Source organism: Pipistrellus hanaki (assembly GCF_964339955.1).
Source record: "Pipistrellus hanaki genome assembly, chromosome: X".
Taxonomy (NCBI): Eukaryota; Metazoa; Chordata; class Mammalia; order Chiroptera; family Vespertilionidae; genus Pipistrellus; species Pipistrellus hanaki.
Genome location: NC_140524.1, coordinates 70,394,769 through 70,415,937, shown reverse-complemented (window position 1 = coordinate 70,415,937; position 21,169 = coordinate 70,394,769). Strand labels below are relative to the sequence as shown.

The 21,169-nt window shown below is 45.2% G+C and overlaps 1 protein-coding gene across 6 annotated transcripts in view; it reads right to left on the bottom strand.

Annotated features, from left to right (window-relative positions):
- Positions 1–21,169, bottom strand: part of DLG3 (discs large MAGUK scaffold protein 3) — a 76,002-nt gene that overhangs the window by 51,902 nt on the left and 2,931 nt on the right. For 3 of the 6 annotated variants that reach the window (XM_084869497.1, XM_084869498.1, XM_084869496.1), the window contains exons 2-9: positions 19,914–19,964; positions 19,368–19,492; positions 18,986–19,155; positions 18,578–18,714; positions 18,093–18,237; positions 17,351–17,510; positions 15,559–15,715; positions 14,816–14,918 (exon numbers count right to left, since the gene is read on the bottom strand). In XM_084869497.1, coding sequence (XP_084725623.1) covers positions 14,816–14,918; positions 15,559–15,715; positions 17,351–17,510; positions 18,093–18,237; positions 18,578–18,714; positions 18,986–19,155; positions 19,368–19,492; positions 19,914–19,964 — 1,048 coding nt within the window. Of the gene's footprint in view, positions 1–13,872; positions 14,170–14,815; positions 14,919–15,558; positions 15,716–16,650; positions 17,111–17,350; positions 17,511–18,092; positions 18,238–18,577; positions 18,715–18,985; positions 19,156–19,367; positions 19,493–19,913; positions 19,965–21,169 lie in introns of those variants that run through there. The other 3 variants (XM_084869499.1, XM_084869500.1, XM_084869501.1) reach the window with 3 other exon arrangements.

Genomic DNA, 21,169 nt, shown 5'->3' with positions numbered 1-21,169 from the left:
GGCTAGTGAGCCGCAGTTTGCTGACCACACCCTAGCCAAGTTTGGCTCATTGGATAGACTGTCTGTCAGCCCGCGGACTGAAGGGTCCTCGGTTCGCAGGAGACAACCAATCATCCACGTGTCTCTCTCACATTGATGTTTCTTTCTGTTTCTCTCTCTCCCTTGTCCACTCTCTCTAAAATTCAATGGAAAGATATCCTCAGGTAGAATTAACCAGAATGGCAATCATATCCTCAAAATAAGTTATCTCTACTTCAGACTAAATATTCCTACTTCCTTAATTATTCTTCATCTAACATGGTTTCCAGGTCCTACATTACCTCACCCTTTTAAAATCACTACCCAGCATTTGTGGTGATGTCATTTCCTTTACAAAACTATTAGCTCCTTGATGTGGTTTTTATTTCTTTTTCAAAGTTTAGCATGGCACCCCATTGAGTCAATGAACTTTTATTGACTCTGTTAACTTGTTATAAAGATCCTACAAGACAAACCTGGACACTGCAATTCTCAAGTTCTGCTTCATCATGAACTAATGTAAGAAAAAATAATACAAAACTTTCTCCTTCCACCCACCCCCCAAAATGCTAAAAACTGACCAAGAAAAAAACCACAAACCACTCAATAGCCAAAAGGGCCTGAAACTACAATGTCCACTAATAAAAACTGGACACTCACCCAGGCCGGCGTGGCTCAGTGGTTGAGCATCAACCTAGGAACCTAGGGGTCACGGTTCAATTCCCGGTCAGCACACATGTGGGCATGAGCCCCAGAATGGGGGATGCAGAAGGCAGGTGGTCAATGATTCTCTCCCATCATTGATGTTTCTCTCTCTCTCTCTCTTCCTCTCCCTTCCTCTCTCAAATTAATAAAAATAAAAATAAAAACTGGGCAGCTGAAACCGGTTTGGCTCAGTGGATAGAGCGTCGGCCTTCGGACTGAAAGGTCCCAGGTTCGATTCTGGTCAAGGGCATGTACCTTGGTTGCGGGCACATTCCCAGTGAGGGATGTGCAGGAGGCAGCTGATTGATGTTTCTGGCTCTCTATCTCTCTCACTTCTTCTCTGTAAAAAATAAATAAAATAAATTTTAAAAAATAAAGGTATAACTTCTTAAAAAAAAAAACAAAAAACACCACCACAAAACTGGGCACTCATCCAAGCCTCCAAAACCATTACCCTCTCAAATCTATCTACCTTTCTAATGACAGAAAAAAACTGTCTCCTCAGAATTAAAAGTGACACTTCTCAGTCATTTTTGACAAAGCTGAAGAGAATCAGGTTCTCAACCCATATAAAGTTTATTTGCTCCTATTTAATTCTGGGTAGGAAACAAACTGTAGCAACAAAGGGTACGTATTCTGTGTGCTATATAGATTACCACTGATTTGAATAAAGATTAAAAAAGGGAAATGCTACAAAATAAACTGAAAGCTTTGCTTACCAAATTTGGAAATGACAATGAAGCTGAGGAGACAACTGGGTCACAGAATTCAGACACAGATTGTGACAGGGAGAAACAATGGGAAAACACAAATAAAAATAAAGTAAGGAAGAGAGATATAATTTCTTGACCTTGAGTCCCCACACAAATACTGAGTAGGAAAGACAGTCCTGAATAATAGCACATCTGGGTTGGCTTATAAACGCAAAAGAAGTCAATAGCTGCCCAAAGACTCATTTGTTCTCACAGAAGTGCAGGTGTTCCAATCTCAAACACATACAGCCCTCATTTGCCATGGCTGAGCTGCCTTGAACTCAAAGGAATCAACCTTTGAAAATGTATATAGAACTCTGGTGGAAATGAAGTGACAACCTCATGAGAGAGTCACAGATTTTGATGAGTATGAATTGTGTTTTAGGTTTCTATAGTTCCTTTAGGAGTGCAAACCCTTAGGATGTGTTTGAATTACAAGCATCTGTCCCAACAGTATAGCTCAGGTTTTCAAATGAAATGGAGATGAAAGAAAAATGAGTCCATCAAGAAGATACCTGCCAATGTGGAGATATGTATATGAATCACCAAACAGCACAACATTTCTAAATAGCACAAACTTGTCTGTATAAAAACAATATGAAGTGTATTACTTGGGTTAGTTTCTAATTATGGGGCCCACAATTTAAAGACCCTGACACCCCTAAAACTGGACAATTTCTCAGGCCCCTTCAAATTTTGACATAATTATGATTTCATGACCAAATCAGCGAGTTTTATCAAACCTAGGACTACTTTAATTTTAAAAAATGTAATCCTCACCAACGATATTTTTTCCATTGATTTTTAGAGAGAGTGAAAGGGAGGAGGAAGAGAAAGAAAGAGAAACATTGATGTGAGAGAGACACATCAATTGGTTGCTTCCTACACATTCTGGGACCGAGATCAAACCTGCAATTGAGATCAAACCTGCAATTGAGGTATGTGCCCTTGACTGGGATTTGAACCTGTGACCCTTGGGTCCATGGGCCAATCCTCTAACCATTGAGAAAAACCAGCCAGGGGTAACTTTTTTTTTAAAATATGATCTAGAAGAGGGAAATCCTCACATCTGCAAATAATCCTAAGCTCTTTGGGTCAAAATAATACCAAATCAATGAGCACAAATTGCAAAAAAAAAAAAAAAAAATTCTAAAGGCTATGTGAGATGGTGGCAGAAAAATGACAAACAGGGCAAATACTGCTTGAAGAAAAATAATGCCAGCTCTACTTTTAGAACAATAGGCTTCGAATTCTGACTAACCCAGAACAGAAACAGTGTCATTGTTCTGGTCCCTGCACTGTCACAATGTGCTTCCTCAGCCATACACACATAGCCTGGGTTCTTGATAGCACCCTGATACTGGGAATGAAACAGAAAACAAGACATGCCAGATTAGCATGCCATAAAACATTTCAGTTTATTCCTATTGAGGAGATTATTTCTGTCCCCCAAAGAGCTCAGTGAGGATGTAGGAAGAACTACTGAGCAAAAGTACTATAGTATATAAAGATTTCATTACACTTAGCCACCTGGTCTGAAAATAAGTAGAATGAAAAAAAAACTTTGATCTCATATCAAGCTAAGAAAAAGTTACCCATAGGACTTGCTATTGGTTCTTTCCCCCCATTCCAGATCACCAAGTAGATCAGGGTAAAAGCCTCAAAGAGGGCCTTTTCTCTATTTCAAAGGAATTTCATATAGCATATTCATATGCAAGATTATCAAAGCATTTATCATCTTTAACCCATAAGCCAAAGTATATGTAAGGACCACCCCAAGACAAAACAGCTCATTCAGAAAACATGGGAATGAAGATAGAATTATACCTTTCTCTGCTCTCACGGTAGTGGGTACTCTTATTTCTAACAATCGTTTTCATTTAACAGAGATGCAGCAATGCAGTGACTGAAACATCTTATGACTAAGCTTGCTAACTTGAGTTAATGTAATTTCTATGTTTTATCACATCACTTGAAAGTCTAGATTCAAATGTTCTTTACTCCAATAGGATCACATATTCTCTGAATCTCTTTTGAGTAAAGTTTCATGGAAGGAACCCAGAAAATGGGTCCTACAGAAAAAAAATACTCTTCTTATTTGCCCAAATATCTGTGGTCATTTTTCAGTAACTGACAATCCCAGAGTAAAATATTATAGAAATGAAAAAGAAACACAAAATCCAAATTGTGTGTGTGTGTGTGTGTGTGTGTGTGTGTTATAAAGGTGACACTTCAAAACAGTAGGAAAAGGAATTATTTAATAAATGTTACTGTGGTGATTCATTAAACATTTGGAGCAAAAATAAGATAGTATCCTACTTTATATCATAAATAAACTCCAGGCAGGTAAAGCTTTTAAATGAGAAATAAAATCATTAAATAACTAGCATAAAACAAAGATAGATATTTATTTGCTCCCACAGTAGGGCAGACCCTTCCAAACCTATGGGCAGAGGCATAATACACAAAAGAAAACAATGATAGATTTGACTAGATAAAAAGATTTTTTTAAAACAAACTACAAACTGGGGGAAATCTTCGCAGTATATTTCGCCAAGACTTAATATTCCAACTGCATTAAAACTTTTACACATCAAGTAGAACTGATGAACAGGCTGTCTGGTGTGGCTCAGTGGTTGAGCATCAACCTATGAACCAGGAGATCGCAGTTCAATTCCCAGTCAAGGCACATGCCCAGGTTGTGGGCTCAATCCCCAGTGTGGGGTGTGTAGGAGACAGCTGATCAACGTTTCTCTCTCATCATTGATCTCTCTCTCTCTCTCTCTCTCTCTCTCTCTCTCTCCCTTCCTCTATGAAATCAATAAAAATATATTTTTTTAAATGAACTGATGAACACATCTTAACAGAGAAACAGGGAAAGGACATAATCAGGCAATTCACACAAAAAATCACCAATGACATATACACACAAACACACACAAATGTTCAATTGGATTATGAACCAAAGAAATACAAATTAAATAACATTTGATTTTACCTATCAAATTTGTAAAGATTTTTAAAAAAGAATGCTCCGTGTTAGCAAGAATCTCAAAATATACACTCTTATACTGTTGGTGGAAGTGGAGAATAATTTAACAAAATATATCAAAAGCTTTAAACACCCTGGCTAGTGTGGGTCAGTTGGTTGGACATTGTTACCATCCTTCCCCTCACTCCTAGTCAGGGCACATGGCCGGGTTACAGGCTCAATCCCCAGTATAGAAGGCAGCCCATCAATGTTTTGCTTTCACCTCAATGTTTCCCTCCCTCCCTCCTCCCTCCCTCCCTCTTCCTCCTTCTCTCTTTAAAAATCAATTTAAAAAAATTAAGTCTTAAACATTTTTATACCCTTTGACCCAAAAATTTCACTCCAAGGAATTCATTCTGAGCAAACAATCAGAGTCACAAAAAGCTTCATACAAGAACATCAACCAAAGAGTTAAGATTTTTTTAAAATGGAAATGCCTAAATGTCCACCAATAAGGAAATAGTTACATGAATTATGATACACATAATGCAATATTACTTATTAAACACCATGTTTTTAAAATATTTTTTTATTGGTTTTGGAAAGGAAGGGAAAGGGAAAGATAGAAACATCAATGATGAGAGAGGATCATTGATCAGCTGCCTCCTGCATGCACCCCACTGGTGATTAAGCCTATACGTAATCAGAGCATGTGTCCTGACCAGGAATCGAACCATGACCTCCTGGTTCACAGATTGATGCTCAACCACTGAGCCGCACTGGCCAGGCTTAAAAATCATTTTATAATAATTATGGCATATGTTAACTTAAAAAAAGGGAGCCCTAGCTGGTTTGGCTGAATGAATAGAGTATCAGCCCGCAGACTGAAGAGTCACCGGTTCGATTCCGGTCAAGGGCACATGCCCGGGTTGTGGGCTTGATCCCCATTAGGGGGTGTGTAGGAGGCAGCCGATCAATAATTCTCTCTCATCACTGATGTTTCTCTCTCCCCTCTCCCTTTCTCTCTGAAATCAATAAAAATGTATGTTAAAAAGGAATATAAAACTGTTTAAATACAATGATCCCAACCTTGAAAGAGATCCAAACATGCATATTAATATTATATACTATACAAATTTGGTGGAAAATATACCCATTGTGGTTATTTCTGGAGATTATTATAGGTGATTTGAATTTTTTTTACTGTGTGTTTTCTGTATTTTCCAATTTTATACAAATCTAAATGCAATACTTTTCTATCCAGGGATAAATAAATACAATTTGAGGGGAACAGGGAAGCAAAATTAACAAGAAAGGTCCATGAACAAAGGTCCATGGACACACATGCACTAGAAACTCCCCTCCACACTATTCCTGGATCATTTGGCATTTTCTTCTGGGATTGAACATTCAACCAATTACAGACAACACTATTGTCACCCGGTCATCTGATCCAAGAGTGGATCAAAGAAGCCTTGCAGTGCCTTATTGGAATCAAAATATACCACATCTACCATATTTCCCTAATATACCAGTCCATGAAAGCAATCTGCTCAGTCTGACATGATTTGTTTGACATTGGTGAACTTACACTGGTTCCTGTGCTCACCACTTCTTTTCCTCAGTGTTTACAAGCAACTCCTAATAATATAGTCTGGATTTGAAAAATTCTCTTTATCCTTTTTGAATGACATGTATCCAGATTCCTAATGTACAAATTTATATAAATTGTTACTCTTCTTCTATGAGTATATTAACATTTTTTATCATTTAATTTCATCAAGTGGAAAAATCCCTAAATCTCTAAGGCCTTTGTTTTGTTTTGTTTTGTTTTGTTTTAAGATATCTAAATTCAGTGAAAGTAAACAAAGGTCCAGTTCAAGAGGATGAAAGCCTTATCACAGGAAGAAAGAAGACAAGACCTTTTTAAATCAAGACTATTATTAGTTCAAGATTATGTGATTGAGTAAGAGTATAAGTACAAATAGGAACTTATAAACTGAATTCACAATTCACTTCCACTTATCTAACATAGAATTGTGGAAAAGAAGTCTAAAGCTTTAAACAAAGCAACAGCGTAAATATAAGGGTAAAGTTTTCAACAAGCAACATATTAGAGTAAAAAGAAATCCCCAAAAGCTCTAAATACATAAGAAATAACTCATTCTCTTGGTCATATATTATTCTAACCATTCAGGAAAACCAATGTTTTGCAGACACCAAAGCTCCTAGGATTTTATCTCAAACCATCTAACAAGGACAAGAAAGCACCTGTGTAGCCGAAACCGGTTTGGCTCAATGGATAGAGCGTCAGCCTGCGGACTAAAAGGTCCCGGGTTCGTCCGGTCAAGGGCATGTCCCTTGGTTGCGGGCACATCCCCAGTGGGGGGTGTGCAAGAGGCAGCTGATCGATGATTCTTTCTCATGATGTTTTCAACTCTCTATCCCTCTCTCTTCCTCTCTGTAAAAAAATCAATAAAATATATTTTTTTAAAAAAAGAAAAGAAAAGAAAGAAAGCACCTGTGTAGTTAGGTTCAGAAATCATTGTCAACTCTAGCTACTCTGTTCTTGGACTACATGGAAGACACAAAAGGCCAGCTCACCCACTTATATGAAGTTCAGTCCCAGGAGGCAAAACTGGACAAAAGGTTAACAATTTTTTTCTCTTCTAAGTTTAAAAAACAGGGTGGGCCTAAAACAGTACAGCCACTTTGGAAAAAAGTCTGACAGTTTGAAAATGTCATTACCTCATGACCCAGCAATTCCACTCCTAGGTATATATACTCAAAAGAATTGAAAACATATGACCACACAGAAACTTGCTCATGAATGTTCATAGAAGCAGTATTCACAATATTCAAAAGGTGAAAACAACCCTAAAGTCCATCAACAGATGAATGGATAAACAAAATGTGGTGTATCCATAGCACAGAGTATTAGCCTTAAAAATGAATGAAGTACTGGCACATTCAAAACAGTATGCCAAATGAAGGAAGCCAGATACAAAAGATCACATGTTGTAGGATTCCAATTATATGAACTATCCAGAAAAGGTAACTTTATAGAAACAAAAGATTAGTGGTTGCCTGGGGCTAGGGGAGGGGAGGGACTGGGAGGGAGGAGACGGGAGTGACTGCTAATGGGACAGGGTTTCCTTTTAGGGTGAGAAAAATGTTCTAAAATTGATTGTGGAGCTAGATGCACCACTAAACAATCTAAAAACCATTGAATTGTAGTACACTTTAAATGGGCGAGTCGGAAGGTATGTGAATAAGCTGTCTTTAAAAAACAAAAAGGTGAGCCTTAATCATTTTTATCAGGTAAGCATTCATAGCTAAAGTCATCTATACCCAATCTTTAAGCCCCTCCAGCACAGTGTTAACAGTAAAACTTAATCCCTTATCCTCTTGGTTCCCTCAAATCACCTGAATAATAACATAGTTGGCCTGCTCTGGGCTCAAGTCAATTTGGAAACTGTGAGAATCAAATTAGGGGACCAAGCAAAACAAAATTGAATGACAAACAATAAGCACATAAAAAGATGCTTAGCCATCAGGGAAATGCAACTGAAAACCACAATGAGATATCACTTCACACCCACCAGGATGGCTATAATAAAAAAGACTGGCATTGACAAAGAAGGGTTGGTGAGGATATGGACAAATTGAAAACCTCACACTGCCGAAACCGGTTTGGCTCAGTGGATAGAGAGTCGGCCTGAGGACTGAAAGGTCCCGGGTTCGATTCCGGTTAAGGGCATGTACCTTGGTTGTGGGTACATCCCCAGGGGGTGTGTGCAAGAGGCAGCTGATCAATGTCTCTTTCTCATCGATGTTCCTAACTCTCTATCCCTCTCCCTTCCTCTCTGTAAAAAATTAATAAAATATATTGGAAAAAAGAAAATGAAAACCTCACACTGCTGATGGGATAGTGAAATGGTGCAAACTCTGTGAAAAACAGCCTGGCCATTCCTCCCTCAATAGGCCTATGATTATATATATATATGAAAATAAAAACAAATATCTATGCAGAAACTTGCATACAGATGTTCATAAGAAGCATTATTTATAATAGCCCAAAAGAGGGAAAAAGGCAAATGCTCATCAACTGATGAATGATGGGTAGACATCTGTGATATATCCATATAATAGAATATTATTCAGCTATAAAAAGAAATGAAGTATTAATCCATGCTACAACATGGATAAACCTTGAAAACACTATGTTAAGTGAAAGAAGTCAGTCACAACGACTATACAGGGTGGGGCAAAAGCAGTTTTACAGTAGTTTGTATGGAAAATAATACAATGAATAATAAATGATAATACAAGAATAAATTGTTTCCCATACTCACAGCTGTAAATCTACTTTTGCCCACCCCTGTATATTACACAAAATGTCCAGAATAGGCAAATCCAAAGAGACAGGAAGTAGATTAGTGGTTGCTTAGTGCTGAGGGGGATGGGAGCATGACACTTAAATGGTGCAGTCTTTTGGGGGTGGTGGAAATGTTCTAAAATTGATTGTGGTGACGGCTGCACATTTCTATAAACATTCTAAACACCGCCAAATTGCACCCTTAATGAGTGGATTGTAAGGTCATAACAACCGAGTGACAAATACAACTCCATTTCACTTGAAGAAATTAGAAATGCCTACTTACTGCATTAACATTCTTAAGCCTGCACACATTTGCCATTAAGTCAGACAAACCAACTCCCAATTTTTGGCTCCTTCTGCGGTTCCCCGCACATATTATTCTGGGGTAGTCTTCCTAATCCCACTTTCCTTCTGAAGGAGAGGGGGGTCTCCCTCAGGCCTCCAGGTTACTTTTTCCTTTGGTGCAGGAGTTAAGTGAAAGAAGTCAGCCACAAAGACTATACAGGGAGGGCAACACTAAAAAGCTGACATTTGGGAGTTGGTTTTACTCCATTTGCTAACAGCTTCTGGCACCTGAAGAGTGTCAGAGCAGAATCTTTTGCTAGGCCCAGAAGTATTTAGGTAGAGAGAGGGGGAGGCTCACAGCTTCTCTGCTCTGGTGGGTGGTAGTTGTGACCTAGTAGCAAAAGCCTGGGACCCAAAGTTCTCAGAAAACCTGACTTCAATTTTTGATTCTGCCCCTTACTAATCGTGTGGCCCTGAGCAAGTCTCTCAACCTTTCTAAGCTTCATTTTTCTCATCTGTAAAATGGGGGTACTGTGTTTCCCCGAAAATAAGACATCCTCCGAAAATAAGACCTAGCGTATGGAAAGATAAGACATCCCCTGAAAATAAGACCTAGCGCAACTTTGGGAGAAAAAATTAATATAAGACACTGTCTTATTTTCGGGGAAACAGGGTAATACTGTCCATCTCCCACTGGATATCTGAAATGCTTACAAAGCCATCTGGAACATGGAGATACTCAATAATTCAATTCAACAAAACACATGCCATGCTCTGGACTAGGTGCTGGGGATACAGATAAATACAGTACCAGCTGCCTTCACATTGTTCAGTATAGAAACACTGTTAACAGGCATTTATTTTCTTCCTTCCCTATATTAGCCTTCTTTTAGGATGGCAACAGGCAGTTCAGAACTTTATTCTTTGCTATTATAAACTTTCATCTCTGTGCTCCCAAAGAGATCTCGCTGATAGGGTAGCAGCTATGTTTACATCCTTGAAAGTTACTTATTTATGAGGAAATATCCCTTTTATACTTTCAAGTTATTATGAACACTGATTCTTAACTCTTCCAGGCCTTACCTGAGGATGTTTCCACGGTGAAAGTGTGCTCATTCCGCACTTTAAAATAAGTATGGAAAACTCATTCTCTCTTATTTCCTGTAACCCCTGCCTTTCTGGATTTACATTCCAGTTGAAAAGACTGGTCACAAAGAACCAGTTCCCAGTTTAGCTAACTTAGTGATCAATTTCTGGATCACCTCCTGGTTTAGGCATTAGGTTCTACTTTATAAACAAAGGGCTTTCCAGAAAAACACTAGTTCAGTTTATAAACAGAGGCTATTTTACAAAGTAACTAGAGGAGAAAATGTAGGAAGTAGTTTTTAAATCAAGATGTATTAGCATGAAACACATCCTCCCTTTGGTGGAGCAAGTCCACAAGTCACAGAAAAATATTTTTCATTTTAGAATAGATTGGAAAAGAGCCTTTGCCAAGAACCAGTTGTTTAATTTTTCAATTTGAATTTAAAGCAGGATTATACATGCCCAAGAACATCATGCTATTTTTAGCTAATAGGTAGGATTGCTGTGTCCACAACAGTTTAGAGCAATCAGGAGTGAAACTATTAAACAGCATCTCTCACTATGGCACCTTTATCACTTAGTACTTCTATTTTAATATTTTCCAAAGCTCCATCATAAAAATATGTGTAAAGCGCCCATGCTAGGCACAGTACAAAGTTCAAATAGATAGCCACAGTTTCTATCTTCATTATGGGTTTACATTAAGCTAAACAAATATATGAAAAAAATCTCAAAGTTAGAACATTCCCACCGAGCTGCCATCCAGCCTTTAAGTGTCCAGGGGAGATGAGATATACCTATCACTCTTCCTATAATTGCACCCTCTCTATGGATTAAAAGGAGATGATTAATGAAAATGTTCTAAAATTGACTGACCATGGATGCACAATTCTGTGAATGCACTAAAAGCCACTGAGTTGCACACCTAAATGGGTGAATTGTATGGTATATTAATTATATTTCAGTTAAGCCATTTAAAAAGGAACAATTGTTCTTATTCTGTTCTAATTAGTCAAAGCTATTTTTCAAAGCTCTCATACTAAAGAATATCTAGCTAAAGGCTGCACTGATTTGGCAATGCTGCTTCAGTAGCCACAATGGAGATTAATCTTTCTTTGCACATACATCTCTCTTTCCCCCATTCTCTTTCCCTAGTTTCTCTTTCCCTGGTTCTTTTCCAGGTGTTCCTCTGCTCTAGCTCGGTCTTAGGTCTCTCAGATATTCCCAAGCACAATTGGTCCCAACTGGTGGACCTCAGGATTAAGCCAACTGCAGAGGTGGACCTCAGCAACTTTCCTCTCAAGACCTTAGACAAGTCAAATCCCTCTGCTCCTGTCACTGTTTTGGCTTGCACAATGAGGGGTTGGACGATATAATCCCTTCCAGCTTTCATATTCCATGTAAAAAAAAATAAACACTTACTTGGCCAATAACATGTGGTCTCTGCCATTTTAGCCAACAGACATATGTCTGGATTATTCATTTTGTAAATGCCCATGTGATACAATCTTTTAATGAACAGTATCTATATATATATAAAAGCCTAAGCGACTGTTTGTTTGACCGGTAGCTATGATGCACACTGACCACCAGGGGGCAGATGCTCAACACACAGGCATGTAAACATGGAACAGACTGATGAATCTCAGAGTGGGGAGGGTGGGAAGAGATTAACCAAAGATCTTATATGCATACCAGAGACCCGATGCACAGATTCTTACACCAGTGGGATCCCTCAGCCTGGCCTGCGGGGATCAGGCCGAAACCAGCAGTCTGACATCCCCTGAGGGTGTAGGCCAGGCCAAGGTGCCTCACTGGTGCCCGTATCCATGCACTGGGAATCTAGTTTAATATATTTATAAAATGATCAACATGTAGTCCATATTTTTAAAAACTATCACTTTATCAAAGGAAATTCAGAGCCCAACACGGAATGCTTGACAGTCCCTATAGACCTGTCTCCAAGGGTCCATTTTTTTAAAATATATTTTATTGATTTTTTACAGAGAGGGACAGAGTTAGAAACATCGATGAGAGAGAAACATCGACCAGCTGTCTCCTGCAACCCCCCCCCCCCCAAACTGGGGATGTGCCCGCAACCAACGTACACGCCCTTGACCGGAATCAAACCTGGGACCCTTCAGTCTGCAGACCGACGCTCTACCACTGAGCCAAACCGATTTCGGCCAAGGGTCCATTTTTGAATGAGATAAAAAAAAAAAAAAAAAAAAAAGAGCTTTTGCATGTTGGGATCCTGTTGGATTTACCAAACCAAAGAAAGAAGATTGGGGTGGCAGAGCTTTAGCAGCAGTGGCCCAATTGAATCATAAGAGAAGAAGGACATTGTATAGCAAGGGGTAGAGAGACCTAACAACACAGCACCTCAACATACATTATACAGTCTCAGAGATAGTCTGAGAACAATGAACACTTCAGGAATCCTTTTACCCTGGACAACTTGCAGCTTTGTATGGAAACCAGTTACATTCCCCCAACAAAACTCACAAAATATGTAGTCACCAGTTTCCAACACCCTACCACCAAACAAATTCACAGTATTGTTTCCATGTGCCCAACATCAGAGAGCAAAACCGAAAGAAACACATCAATTTCTCTTTCTCACACACACACACACACACACACACACACACACACGACAGAAACCATTTTCTTCTTTGCAGAACCTACATTATCGAAGTTGTGGGCATGAAATGGATACATACCCGTTGCTAATAAAAATCAGATGGTTAGCTCTACACTAAGAAGCCAACAGCAAATGCAGAAATCATAAAAACAATAACCCTAGGTGTTTCTTATCTTTAAGCTGAACCCCAAACATGGAGAGAAATGACTCAGAGTGTCCATCTTCATCTCTCCCATGACCTCAGCCCAGCCAGCTCTCCTGTTAGCTAGTTACCTCCCTACACTAGTGCAGAAGGTGCAGGCCCCTCTCTTCTTTCCCTTCAGGCTCTTGGCTGGAGGTACTGAACCAGAGTGGGGGAGGGCGGAAAGGACAAAGGTAGGCGCTTTAGATCCGCTTTAGATCCCTCAGGGCTTGAGGACAGGGCTCCCAGCCTCTCTCTTCCTCATTAAGGACCCAGCGCACCTGCCAGGGAGAGGTCCCTTCCTCCACCTTAGGAACTGGCCCGTGGGGCCTAGATGTCCGATGTCCGAAGAGCCTGAGAGCTGCAGCCCTCAGAGACAAAAGCTGGGCTAACAAAGAGGAGGGGGAGGCAAAAGAAGTCGGTGCAAACAAAAGCGTGGGTTTGGGGCTCTGAAAAGGCCAAGTCTATCTCTGCTGTTCCCAGAGGTAGCCCGGCTTGGTGGATTCAAGAGCGTGGGGGAGGAGCGCTTTAGAAAATTCCTCTGAGGTTAGGGATTAGGGAGCTGCTAAGGGAGGGAGGGCCGAGGCCCTGGGGCACAAAGCGGGCAGAAGTGGCTGCGAGGGGTGATGGCAAAGAGATGCCGCCGAAGGGGCCCGGGAACGGGAGAGGGTCGCTCCTTGGACCCCCACCCTCAAGAGGGGATCTAAGCAGTGCCCGCAGGGGCTGGGGGAAGAGACAGGGGGGGGGGGCGGTGTTGGAAGAGAGTCTGAGAACAGAACGGAATCGTAGAGAGAGGCTCAGGCGGACAAGGAGGGGACCTGACCCCCGCCCTCGTCCGCCCCACCTCACCTGGCGCGGGTCCGAGTCCAGGTCTGGTGCTGAGAAAGCGCCAGCTCCAGCCGCCCCCACGTCCCACGCGGGAGACCACGGCCACAAAGCGGGGCGCGCTGGAGGAGGGGAGGAGGGGAGGAGGGGGAGAGGGACGGCAGGGAGGAGGAGGAGACGCCTGAGGCGCTGGAGGGGGTAGGAGGGGCGCCCGCGCCTGGGTCAGGGGGAGGGGCGTGCTGCCGGAGGCCGCGCTGGGCAGCCAATGGCCACTCTGCCGGCCGGCAGGCGCCCGCGGCCGGAGGCTCACCTCCGCACCTGGGCCTCCGCGGGTCCCAGCCAATCAAAGGCCCTAATTTGCATAACCGGCCCCGCCCCCTCTCCGCAGCCCAAGGACGCTCTCTGAGAACACAAAGAAGGCCCCTCGTAAGGGGAGAGCTCAGCTCCAGGTTCCCGACCCCGAGGATTTGGCATCATCTTTTCGGCTCCTTTATGGGTTTTTCATGGTCACCCCGATCTGGGAAGGGAAATGGGCGGGGGAGGGAGGGCGGTCATAGAGCTTTGGCCCAAGATGTCTTAAGAAGTCGGGTCACTTCTCCCTGAGATCTTTCCAACCGAGCTACCCTTCTCCTGATCCAGGGTTCATAGTTCCGCGTCTCCGAGCCCTCTGAGCCCCATTCCTTCCCCTCCCCTTTTTCCAACCTCCCCAATCTCTGTGCTTCCTCCCGTAGGCTGCTGCCCACTATTGGCCTTCTGCTGTACTGCAGCCCTGATCAGCAGGTTCTGAGTATAGCCTTGGTAAATGCTCCCTGACTTGCACAAACCTACCCCAGTCCAAAGAGCAAGAGGTTACTGCACTAAAATAGAAAGGACCTGGTCTAGTGGCTTTGATGCCTATGATGGCAAAAAGCCAACACTTAAAAATGTAAACTCCTCAAATCTTCTTGCCCCTCCTTCCTTCTCCTACCTTCGGGTCTGTACTGGGCCACAATGGTGACTGACTGGCCAGCCCGTTTCAGAGCAGCTGCAGCCTGCTCATGAGTTGCATTCCTCAGGTTGACGCCATTCACCTGTTGAAAGAGAGGAGCTATGAGCCACCCCTAAAGCAAGAAAGGGAGTCCTGTGTCATAGCAGGAGAGGGAGATAGGTACCCATCCCTAAGCCTTTCTCAGTATCCCACCCTTGCCCCTAAGAGGAGACATACAGAATATGGCATCCCTAGTATAGTAATTATCTTTATGAGGTCAAATGCCAAGCAGGGTTAAGATAAAAGAAAGATTCATTTCCTCCTCAAGGATAAGTCTCATCTCAGTCCCTGTCCCTCACTAAAGACATCCAAAAGAAAATATAAGTTTTTAGCCGAAGCCGGTTTGGCTCAGTGGTAGAGCGTCGGTCTGCGGACTGAAAGGTCCCAGGTTCGATTCCGGTCAAGGGCATGCACATTGGTTGCGGGCACATCCTCTGTAGGGGGTGTGCAGGAGGCAGCTGGTCGATGTTTCTCTCTCATCCACATTTCTAGCTCTCTGTCTCTCTCCCTTCCTCTCTGTAAAAAATCAATAAAATATATTTGAAAAAAAAAGAAAATATAAGTTTTCTCCAGCTCTTAGCCCTTCATCCATCTCAAGTCTTCCTTAGAGAAAGCAAGGTCTCCTCTCCTCCCTTTCTGACTGGCATGGCTCCCATCCTCCCACCTCGCCTTTGTCTCCTCACCGATAAGATCCGGTCTCCCCTGCGCAGTTCCCCACTCAGGTCAGCTGGGCCTCCTGCCAGGATGAAGGAGACAAAAATGCCTTCTCCATCCTCTCCTCCCACGATGTTGAAGCCCAGGCCTGTGGAGCCCTTGTGCAGGATGATCTTGCGGGGCTCTCTGGTGGGAAAGCAGTGGAAGGGTCAGAACAAGGTAGATATTAGCATCCCTATGAGGGCCTGTCTGGAGCAAGAGTCTCTATCACTGCAGAAGGATTTGGGTCCCTAACTATGATACCCTGTTCCTCCCTTTCTCTCCTAGAAACTGCTTGGCTGCTATTTTCTGCCAGGTCCAAGTTTCAGTTCCTCTTCCCTCCCTTCTTCCTGAGGGCTCAGAGTCAGCTCTCCAGTGGGCAGTCCCCTACTCTCTCAGGTCAGCAAAGCCCTCGCCTGGACTCTAAACACCATAGTTCAGAGCCCATCCACTGGTCCTCTTCCTCCCCAGATTCTCCTATCCTACCAACTGGTGTGATGGAGCTGGGGCCACAGAAGGGGAGCCAGTTAGGAGCAGTGGAATCACTCTGGAGTTGATTACACTCTCCATCCACAGAATGTGTGTGCATACTTACTTTCCACATGCTCCTCTGCTATTTCAAAATTCCACCCCCAACTCTGACCCCTCCTACTTTCCCCAGTAACAGATGTAGTCACCAATTACTATGTACCCTGGCTCGGTGATGTGAGAGACAGAGATAAAGAGTTCCCAGGTCCCCCAAGGTGGCACAGGAGCCTAACCAAAGCAAGGGAACAAATACATAGAAAACCTGGACTACAAAAAAAGAAAGAAAGAAAGAAAACCTGGACTACAACTAGCCATGTGTAAAAAAAATCCCTCAGTAAATAGTCACAGTGTCATCAGGTGAGAACAACAGCCACCCAGGTATATCCATATACGGGACTCCCAGCACATTTCCAGGCCCACCACGTTCACTTTTAAGCATCTTTCATCAGAGGAGCCCCAACTCCAAGATTCCTCCTTTCTTGCTCCAGGTCTAGGCCCTAGGCTTCCTCAGTGAGTCCCGGATATTCTTGCTCAAAGCCCTCCTCTCCTCCTACCTGGCATCCCCTCCAGGTCGTAGGGAGCGGAGCGGCCAAGCCCACCTCTGCGAAGCCCTCCTCCAGGCCGAGGCTGAGGCCGAGCCCAAGCCCTGGGCCAAGCCCGAGCCTGAGAACTTGAGCGCCCTCTCCATGGCTCCTGCTGTTCTCCCCCGTCCGCCTATCCTTCCGGGCCCCACTGCAGCCAGCCTAGCAGCTCAGCAGGCCCCACCCTATGGCAAACCTGTCCCCCGGAACCCTGGCAGGCTTGACCAGTTCCACGGAGGCGACGCTAGAGTGGGGCGGGGCCGGTCCCTATGAAACCACCCAGCCCGCCAGCCTCCCTGCGTCCCACCCAACCCCACTGGCTGCACTGCTTTCTTCTGTAGTTCGGAATGATTGCAGCAGAGGGGGCGGCAACTGTCTCTGGGCAGGAACCCCCGCAGCCTACACCTCCTCAGTCCCCAAAACACTCCACCCCACCCTTTCTCTGCACTTTGGATCTGGGCCACACACTTGGCACTCCCCCTGATGGTGGAACGTATGCCTGCAGTCTCTCCTGTCCCTTAGGGCCTCCAGGGTTGAGAGAGGGCCTCAGAGGCCAAAAGTGGGAGCCATGAGGGCCTTGTCCTCTTCTTTGCCATACCACACTAGGCCTGTGGCCAGCCAGCAGCGGATTCCTCTCCTCCCCACCCCTATATAGGGGCTGGGATAGTCTCACCTGGTGAAGTCCTCCTCGGCCAGCATGTGCCTTGGAATAGGAGAGTAGCGGGCGGGTGGAACCTGAGGAGGAGCCGGGTAGCTGACCTTGCTCTCCACAGCCCCCAGATAACCCAGGCTGGAATTATGGCTTATGTGGTTGTCAGCCAAGGCAGTAAAAGCTGGAATCAAGAGAGGGCGAGAACATTTCAGAGACCATTCCACGTAGGTACCTTCCTCCCCTCCCCAAGGACCATCCCTCATGCCCGCCTCAGATGCACCTCAGCACCAAGGGCTGCTGATTTCTCAAGCCTCTCTGCCCCCACTCCGCCCCAAAGGCTCCTCTTCCACAGTCCCTTTCTGAATCCTGGGCTCAGTCCTGTGAGTCTTAGAAAGAGCTGAAGTCAAGGCAGTCTACAAAGAACGGCATGACTAGAGGTGTAACTAATAATAATCCCTCACATCTTTGTAGCCTAACACAGTTTTCCAAGGGCTTTCTCGTTCATGATCTCATTTGAGCCTTGCAGCAGGCCTATGAAGAAGGCAGCACATATATCATTAGCTTGGCTCCTTTTCGCCAAAGAGGAAACTAAAGAGACGTGAAAGGGACTTGTCCGAGGGACCAGCTATACGGTGTGGACTCCGTTCTCCTGAGCACTAGTCCTCCGCTCTCTCTCTCCATCTCAACAAGGGGCATTCACTTGTTCCCTCCAGAAACCAGGGGCAGGGGCTCCAACCCAGTGACAGGGCAGATGGGTACGTACTGCTGGCGTAGTCAGGGGGTGCGTACATGTCGTTGAGGTGAAGGCTGCCTGGCTTGGCCACCTTCAGATAGACCATGTCAGAGGTGTTCTTCAGCGAGGCCACAGCTTCCTCATGCCTCACGTCCTGCAGATTGGTGTTGTTCACCTAGAGGAGAAAAGGCCTTCGGGCTAGCATTTGAGAGAAGGAAGGGCCTCTCAGGGACCCCTGAGAGGGGCCCTTTCAGTGAAGTTCAACAGTGCTCTCACAGAGGCCCAAGGGCAGTGCTGTGAAGAGCTGAGAAGCCTGAGATAGGGGTAGGGTAGCTAAGGGACTCCCAGCCTTGAAAAGAAGTAGGGCCTTGGTATCTGATACACCCAACTCCAATGACACTCTTGAAATTCCCCAAAATGCCTAATACCTGAATGAGGTTCAGCTGAAATGAGAGGCTGCTAGAGCTCCACCTTCCCACCCTACCATTTGGGCATTTCCGTGAAGACTGTCTCACCGCCAGCAGCCGGTCCCCGATCTGTAGGCGGCCATCCTTCTGAGCAGCGCCCCCCTCGATGATCTTGGTGATGTAGATGCTATTGTCTCCTGGGATGTGCTGGTTTCCAATGCCCCCGGCAATGCTGAAACCCAGGCCTGCGCCAGGGAGTGGGAGAGGGCCGCAGAAGTTAGAGAGTGCTCAGTCAATTCTATGCAAAACCCAACACCTGCCCCTAGCCAACACACTTCTCTGGGGATCCCAAACACTAGGCTGTCATCCCGAGGTCAGTAGGGTGAAACATGAGGTCAAGAAAGAAAGGTGTGACCTGCTATGGGAGTCAGGCAAGGAGTAAGACTGTTCCCTTCCATTTCCTTCATAGTCAACCAGGGACCTCTGGCCAGAGCATAGCAACCCAGAGGACCTCACCTTTGGGCCCTTTGAGCAGGTTGACCTCCATGATGGTCTCAGGTGGGGGTTGTCGCCTCCGCACCACCAACCGCACCACAGGGCCTGCCTCCTTCAGCGCCTCCACAGCTCGGCTGTGCACCACCTCTGACACGTCCACCTCATTCACCCGCAGCACACAATCATTCACCCTGTGGGGGAAGTCCAAGAGGCACGACACTGTGACACAGCCCCTCCATCCCCTCTCTCGCCTCCTCCTGCTCCCCTCCCTCCCCTCCTCTTCCTCCCTCCATTCCCCCTCCTCCTCTCAGATTGAACTGAAGGGTCATCCTGCCAGGCAGTCCTCCTCCCCTCATCTCCATCCTCCCCTGCCTCCCCCAGCCCTGCTTCCCGGCCACCTCACCCCAGCCTCCCATCCATGGCAGCTGCTCCACCAGGAATGATCTTGGTAATAAAGATGCCAGGGTCATCAGGGACATGGGGGTTGTCAATGCCACCTGCGATGCTGAAGCCCAGGCCAGAATTGCCCTGCGGAAAGGAGTGGAGGGGCACAGTCTGCTCACTCAAAGGGCATGAGGAAGGGTTCCTGGTCCCCCAACCTCCCCTAACAGCCAGGTCAAGTGCTCCAGGCCTCAGAAGTGGCCAGGGAAGACCAGGGCATATTCGTCAGACACCTGTTGGCTTCCCAGCCTGTGCTGATCATTTTAGCATAAAGGCCTCAGTGAAGCCACCCCCTCCCCAATTCCCCAGGCTTCAGCAAGCAAGGCCAATTAATATTTGTGAGTCAGTTGACTGATTGATGCAATGACGTGGCCTCTGAGGGCTACGGTTTCCCCATCCTTTCAATGCAGGCCCCCCCTGTGAGTCTTAAGACTCAGGTTTAAGGCCCTCCCCTCTCTTGACTCAATCCCTCCCTTCCATTTTCATCCCGCCCCACTGGCAAACTCACCCGCTCGAGTACTATCTCTTCATACTTGAACATGCCATCGCTGCCATTTACCTAGGGGAAAACACAGGCAGGTTCCCTAAATGCTTCCTGGTATACCCCCCCAGCCAGATGCCTCCTGGTCAACCTGCTCCTCCACACTCCCCACAGCGTAGAAGAGCCCAAATAGGTCCTAGACACCACAGAGGGGGACAGACTGACCCTGAGGAATTCACCCCCCTCCCCGTGCTTCAAGCCATATCATGCCAAACACAGCTGTTTATTTAGCTCAGATCAATGGTCTGGGGCTGAGCCAGCCAGGGGTGCACTCAAGGAGAGACTGGGCTCCAGGGCTTTGCGGTTCACTAGGAGGGGTGCAGAGCCGGCCTGAGGCAGGTGGCAAAAATGGAACATGGCAGATAAACCAAGCCACACCCAGCATCCATGGCGGTACCCAGGACCGGCTTGCCTTCTGAACCACTGCACTCCATGGTGGAGATCATAGACTCCCACTGTGTCAGAAGTAGAAAGACAGTAGATGCCATCTTGTCCAATCTCCCTCCTGTGATAAATGGTGACACTGAGGCCCAAAGAGGACACAGGTTGTGCTAAGGGCACACTGGGAGTTAGTGGCAGAGCAGAGACTAAAATCTAGATTAAAGCAAGCTGCCAAGGCCACTGATGTGTTGGCCACTCATCCCCTCCCCCAGCAGAGCTCATGGGAAAAAGGGAAGTTGCCCCCTTCAGAGTACCTCATAAGCCCTCATTCTACGTCTCCTAATGTGTCCCCAGGAACCCAATTCTACATGGGTAGAAGGAGTGAAAGTCCTAATCCATTTTCTACCAAGAGTTGTTTAGTACAGAACCCTTTGGGTTTCCCAGCATAAAGGGCCAGGGTAGGATCTGGCGGGGCGTCAGAGGTAAAGCCAGAGATGCTACAGGAGCAGAATGGACAAGATTCCCCAAGAGGGAGAAGCTGATGACCATGGAGCGAATGGCAGCAGAGTCCATGGCCTTCAACATGGAATAGTCATGGGAGGAGACACAAGGGAAGGGGACAGAAACATAGGGTTAGTCTGACCAGCCCAGAGAGGTGGCTTCCCAGAGAGCACATACTATTGTAATAGCCATTGTCAAGTGAAAATCTGATTCTGGACAGACAAGTAGCATCTGCTTTCTGGCTCCTACTCTCATCATCCCCTCAATGGAGAAACCCTCTTGCCTCTCTCCCCAGGTAACCTGACACTCTCTCCCCATCTTTCTGTGGCTGTGTTACCTCT